Below are 6,354 nucleotides of genomic sequence, written 5' to 3'. Positions count from 1 at the left end.
GAGCACTCTCTCAAAAATAAATAAGTGCTAAAAAAATATAAAGAGTTGGAAACTTAACTGAGCCACTCAGCCACCCTTAGAATTTGAACTTTTAAAAAGCATTTATTTTTGAGAGAGAGAGAAAATACAATTGAGGGAAGGGCAGAGAGAGAAGGAGACACAGACTCTGAAGCAGGCTCCAGGCCCTGAGATGTCAGCACAGTTTGAACAGGACTTGAGACCATGAGCCTTGAGATCATGACCCGGGCTGAAGTCAGACACTTAACTGAGCCATCCCTGGAATCTGAATTTTTAACAAGCTTCCCAAGAACAGCACGTTTTATGAATATTTAAGCTAGGAGGATTGAAGAGAGTCCAAGAGAAGAACTGGCCAGAGCCTCACACAATTTGCTAATCCTGAAACAACGTGCATCTCCCGAAAAGTTAGGGACCTAGCTCTTCGCTCCGAAGCCAGTTTAACAGTAAACTGTGTTTTGACAGTCATGCCACAAGGGGGCAGCACCCAGGCTGCTAAACAAGGAAGCTGGTCAATTCCAGAGCTAGCTGGTAGAAATGTTCGGTTCCCAAATACACCATCTTTCTTTGTCCTAGTTATAGGTAAACTTTGAATAGGCTTTAAAGCAGTTTTTGTGGATTCCTGTGCAGTGTTAGCTGACCAGTATTCATTTTGTCTTGCTAACACAATTGTAAGGAACATTGGGTTTGTGTCGGCTCGTCCCTGTGGTTGGGGCCAGGAGAGTGAGGTGAGAAGGGAGGAAACGGGAGAGGGAAGGGAAGGACAGACAGACAGAGTGAGGAGGCAGAGAGGAGACTGGGGGTGGGGCCCGGGAGAGAAGCCAAGAGCACAGAGCTGGAGACATTTCTCATCTTCTCATCTTCCGGTGACTTCTTGCAGGCTGACATCTAAATGGTTCGGCTCGCGGCTCAGCCCACTCTGACCTCACACCTTCCAGCCCTCCTTCCCCTCTGCTCCTTCTTCTCACCTACTTGCTGGCTCAGCTCTACCACTTCTCTGAATGTTCTGCATGGGGGCTGAGTCCCTCCTGTTACACGAACAGGCCACTGCACACCTTACAGGCCTGGCACAGAGTGAGACGGTACTGATTCCGGCTCCTTACAAGGCCTCTGTTCCAGACAAGTGGTCCTACCTCAGGACTGCCATATACTCCGGGTGCTCCCACCTCTGGGTCTTGACTCCTGTCTGACTAGAACACCCTGCTTCAGATGCCACCTCCATTACGAAGCCTTCTCTGACCCCCGTGGATGTGGGTGGGGTAGGGGAGATTTGCCAGTCCCTAAAACCTGTGACTCTTCGGCCAAGCCACGGGTGGCTTGGCTCCTTTCTGCCTCACGTCAAGGCCATGTGCTGGTCTTCCACTCTTATCAGGCCACCAGCTTCCCCAGCACAGAATGTCTTCCTGATGACTGTTGTGTGCCCCATGGTCTCCCACACTCCACGCTGCATATACCGATCATGGTAAAATGAGCTATTGAGATTGGAAATGTACAGTCGCCTGGTGGGAAGAGCAAGGATGGACAGGGAGCTGGGGTTCTGGATAAAACCCTCCCACTGATCAGCCTTGCAAATCTCCAACCATGAAACAGACACAACTATGCTTGTATCTCAGGCCTGAGATACTGAGTTAAGAGTGTTCTCAAGCCTCCTGTCATGGTCACGGATAATCGGATAATCGTTTTGACTGGTTCTACGGATGGTAGATTACTGATGTTGCTAGTTAACTCCCGATAATCTCATTCTAGAATGCTGAAGTCCTTAAAAGGCAAAATATAGCTCAACAGCCTCACACAGGACCTGCGCAGCAAACTACAGCATGATTCTGTTTTATCCTGACTGTGGTCTTCTGCAAGTTGGCCTCCAGGGCTGCTTCTAGAATTTTCTGACTAGCCCTTCGCTCTACAGTGAAATCTTACGGATTTAAAACTGTCACTCAAGCGGTGCCTGGGTGGCTCAGCCCATGATCTCCTGGTTCAGGAGTTCGAACCACACATCAGGTCTGGAGCCTGCTTGTGATGGTCTCCCTCTCCCTCTGTCCATCCCCTGCTCATAATCTCTCTCAAAAATAAACATTAAAAAAAAAGTATCACTCAAAATGTTTCTAACAATGCCACTGTATTCTGTGCCAACTGGTTAAGTTCGGGCGCGCTGAGCACAGGAGTTTTATAGGACCGTGCTATGACCCTCTACCTCCCAGATTAAAATCCTATTTTCAGGGCAGCTGCCACTGGCTCAGTCTTTAGCCTCCCCGACACACCTTATTCTAGGTTGGCCTCTATACAGACTCACAAGGCCGACCTTTTATTTACAAGAGGCTAGCGATAGAAGTGTGGTTTCTTCATGACTACTCAGTGGTTTGAAACCTGTGTTTTATAATCTGAAATTGGTATCCATTCACGATCCACGTGCTGGGAGTTTTAATAGAATTAGTGGCCCCAGGGGCACCTCCATGGGCATCGGTATTGTTTCTGTTCAGGTCATGGTATCAGCTCTGGGGCAAGGGACTCCTGGCTGGCAGCAGAGCCCTGATTGGGATTCTCTGTCCTGCCTCTGCTGAGGTGGGCACTGCCTCTCAAAAAAATAAAAAAAGTCCCCAATAAGAGACTTCCACATATTCATTGTCCTTGGTCAAGGTATGGCCTGACATTTTCAGTTTCTCCAAGTGTCTTAGTCACTGAACTCTGTAATACTATCAACCCATTCCCTGGATAAAGCACTTTTGTATACCTCCCAGGGGCCTGAGGATTACATTAAGTCCTACACCGCATTTGTCCCTTTGTTACAGCCTTTAGGAAGGCAAGATCCTGTCACTGAGGGGACTCAAGGGTTTCTAATCAAACCACTCAATCAGCTCACAGGGCCCTGAGGTCCTCCATAGCCACTCGCCGGGATACCCAGTGAATCTGTCCACCACGCAGTCCCTCCTTTCAGGACTCTGCAGGGAACCTGAGGGACAAGCTCACACAGGTTTTCTTGGCCAAGAGGTAGAGGCCCCAGTTGATCGGTGGGTACAGACTACTCTCCACTGCCCCTTTCTATGGCTCCTTCCCACGTACAAAACAAGACTGGTAATACATAAAAATACAATCTGCAAATCAGGTGTTTCTGAAAACAAGTTTTTATTTAAATAAGGGCTTAAATACATTACATAACATTAAAACTGAAGGAAAAAAATAAACCAAAAAACGAGTCTGTTACTTTACATGGCATTGGGCAGCTGCTGCTAGTAAGTTGCAAGCTCTACGGCCAGCTACGTGACTCACACATCAGTTTGAAGTTTGTTCCCTTGTCAGAAGTTTAACTCGGATAGGTTGGCCTCACGTTTGGAGTTCGGACACCAGTTACTAGGATGTGTCTGGTCACGGAGACCTTGGTGGAAGTCAGATGCCCTATCACACCTCACTGGAGGGAAGGTGGCTGCTCTAAGCTCCGCCCACCCGGTCAGGTCAGACACACTAGGGATCTTTCTTTGACTACCAAGGACTCCCTGTGGCAGCACCGCTGCCGTGGCTGTTCTTACCCCATCCTGTCCTCTCTGCTCCACCGTGGGCTGCTCGGGTGGTGACATTCTTAGGGCAGGGAACTCTGGAGAGAGAGCCGAGGAGCTTCTGGCCAGACACAGTCGGCTGTGATCTTGGGGCTCTGGGCTTGACCGAAACATCACATTACTGCTTGGTTTCAGGCCGGACACTGCCAGGCGCCTACTGCTTGACCTCTGTTTAAATGAGGGACTTCAAGACTAGACAGCATGGCTCTTTTCAGTTTATTGCATGAAGGAGTTACACTAGTCCAAGTTAAAAGCAGACCCCAAATGGTTACATTATACAAGCTGTGAGGTTTTTAAACTTGTGACAAGGGACAGAAGGGAAATTCTACTCATTGCAAGGAAATCCTCACTTAAGCTTCAGTGAGCCAAAAGCACTTAAAACCCATGAACCTTCAGCTGGTCGTCCTTAGCCAGTCCAATCTACAAAGAAGAAAAGGACAAAGTTATAAAGGTGATTAACCCCCACCCCGATTTCTGATGCCAACAACCCTTTCTTGCTCCTAAACTGGGCAAGAGAAGTCCAAGAGCCAAGCACACACTTCAACCACTAACACGATGGTTCTTTTAACTTTTCATTTATTTCAGAGAGAGAGAGAGAGAGGGGGAGAGAGGGGGAGGGAGAGAGAGAGGCAGACAGCCTGAGCAGGGATCAGAGAGAGAGGGAGACAGTCTGAAACAGGCTCTAGGCTCTGAGCCGGTAGTCAGCACAGAGCCCGACGCGGGGCTCAAACCCACGAACCGTGAGATCATGACCTGAACCAAAGTTGGACACTTAACCCACTGAGCCACCCAGGTGCCCCTAACACAATGGTTCTTAACTCAAGGCACTCAGTTAAGAACCAATGATCTAACAGGCTTTTAGCACTTAGAAAGAGCCAACCAGACATCCTGCTGATTTAGTATCTGTGTGCCATTTAAATGTGCATCTTTAAAGTAAATCCATGTACAGGGCACCTGACTGGCTCAGTCAGTAGAGTGTGCAACTCCTGATCTGGGGGCTTTAAGTTCTTGCCCACACAATAGGTGTAGAGATCACACCTTAAAAAAAAAAACAAAAAACACTGAATTTAAGACATATGAGTCCCTTGTTTTTAGAATTACTGCTCTACTTCAAAACTCAACTGTTGTCTTCCTTAGTCTTACAAATCCAAATTCTACGACCCCAGCACGGACTGAATAGACCAGGAAGGAGCTGACAGACGGGTGGATGCACAAATGGATTGTCACCAAACTGACCAAACTCACCTCTACAAGGAACTGGCATATGTTCTTGCGCTGGTCACCCTGTAGCTGAATTACTTCTCCATATTCTGGATGCTCAATTACAGTACCATTGCAGGCAAATTTCTGCAAGCATAAATGAAGCAAGAAACACATCAGCCCAAGCCAACAGCCCAGTGCACCAACAATCCCTCGTGGGAATCCAAGCGAGCAGCCCCTCCCAAGTTAAATGTGATGTTCTTAAAATCTCCCCAAACACCTACCTTCTTAAACGCCTTCACTAGTTTCTTTTTATCGTAATCATCAGCGATCCCTTGGACAGTAGTAAGGGTCTTCCTGCCGTTTCTCTGTTGAATTCTTATATGGATATAATCCTCAGTGCCAGCAGGAAGCAGATCATCACCCTTACTTGCATCAGCAAAGGGGTCTGGGAAGAAAGATCAAGCTCGGTTAGAGCTGTTGGGGCTCAGGTGCCACTGTCACCCTCCCGACGGATCTTCTGCGCTGCAGAAACAGATACTGAAACCGCCAGGGCTGAGATCACATCAGACATGTCCTTGATGGCAGTCCCCGATCGGGTCAGGCCGGGACGGCTGGCTTCCAGGCGCCGGGGAAAGGCTGGGCCTCTTGCCCCAGGCCCGCCCTCGGAAGCCGGTCACGTGCCGGGGGAGCCTGGGCTGGCAGGCAGCGCCCCACCCGGCTGATGCAACCGGCCGGAACCAGAACTCCAAGGCGGGGCCAAGCTTCTCGCCCCATTGGCGGGCCCGTTTGTCACTTAGGGCAGGCGCCGCCCCTCACTCCCGGCTCCGTGACAACGGCGGTGACGTAACGGACATGACGCAGGGGTGGCGGGAGGGGGCGGGTGGGGCCCAAGGCGGCCCGGGAGCCATTAGTAAATGCGCCACCCGATAAACGCTGGGCCCGCCCAAGGGCTGCCTCTCTGCCCGCTCCTTCCGGTCGCGCATAAGGACCGACCCCAGGGCGCTGACCGAGGCCCCGCTTCCTGCGAGCCCGAGCATCTTCCCTCTTCCCTAAGTTTACGAAAGCCCGGGGCGCTGGCAGGTTTCCGGGCCCCGTCTCTGGGCCCGGAGCACTTCGCCATCCCACCCAGGCCTTTCTCCCCCAGGGACTTTTCCGTGGCTTACCGAAAGAGTGGAGGTTCTGGATAGCGGACATACGATACGATTCCTTTTCCTCGGTGGAAACGGCCTGCGGAAGGCGGCGGCGGGAGAAGGCGGGCGGGGGGGACGGAGCGTCGGGAAGCGAGGGGGCTCAAGGGGGAGGCTGCTGAGTCCTCGGCGGCGGCTCAGTGACTGGGGCGGAGGGGCGGTGCCTGTATTCACTTATATAGCCGCCCCTGTGACGCCAGCGCGCTGCCCTCACGTCCTGGCCCCACCCACGGCGTCCTGACCCCGGCCCCCTGGCGCCGCCGTTTCCGATTGGTCCGGGGGGCGGGGACGCGGGACGGCGCCTGCGCAGGAGCTCTGCTGCGGGAGGGCGTCCTCTAGATTCCGGGAGCAGCCGAAGGGGGAGGGAAAGGTTGATCCGTCTAGGCGCCTGCGCAGTGCGG

The 6,354-nt window shown here is 51.5% G+C and overlaps 1 protein-coding gene across 1 annotated transcript; it reads right to left on the bottom strand.

Moving 5' to 3' along the window:
* Nucleotides 1-3,762: 3,762 nt before the first annotated feature.
* EIF1 (eukaryotic translation initiation factor 1) lies at nt 3,763-6,113 on the bottom strand. The gene is made up of 4 exons (XM_039256811.1): nt 5,930-6,113; nt 5,048-5,211; nt 4,809-4,910; nt 3,763-3,983 (listed from the first exon to the last, which is right to left on the bottom strand). Exons 1-4 carry the CDS (start codon nt 5,958-5,960, stop codon nt 3,939-3,941), a joined length of 342 nt encoding a protein of 113 aa, XP_039112742.1. The 5' UTR covers nt 5,961-6,113; the 3' UTR covers nt 3,763-3,938.
* Nucleotides 6,114-6,354: the final 241 nt, after the last annotated feature.

The sequence above is a fragment of the Hyaena hyaena genome, unplaced genomic scaffold, assembly GCF_003009895.1.
Source record: "Hyaena hyaena isolate Hyena2069 unplaced genomic scaffold, ASM300989v1 scaffold_589, whole genome shotgun sequence".
Lineage (NCBI taxonomy): Eukaryota > Metazoa > Chordata > Mammalia > Carnivora > Hyaenidae > Hyaena > Hyaena hyaena.
The sequence above is the reverse complement of the archived record's forward strand: the minus strand, read 5'-3'. Positions and strand labels throughout refer to the sequence as shown.

Coding starts and splice junctions, on each gene's coding strand:
- EIF1 (XM_039256811.1), bottom strand. CDS start 5,960: ATGTCCGCTATCCAGAACCTCCACTCTTTCG. Junction 5,212..5,929: donor CCAGAACCTCCACTCTTTCG/GTAAGCCACGGA, acceptor CTTTCTTCCCAG/ACCCCTTTGCTGATGCAAGT. Junction 3,984..4,808: donor TATGCCAGTTCCTTGTAGAG/GTGAGTTTGGTC, acceptor TCTTCTTTGTAG/ATTGGACTGGCTAAGGACGA.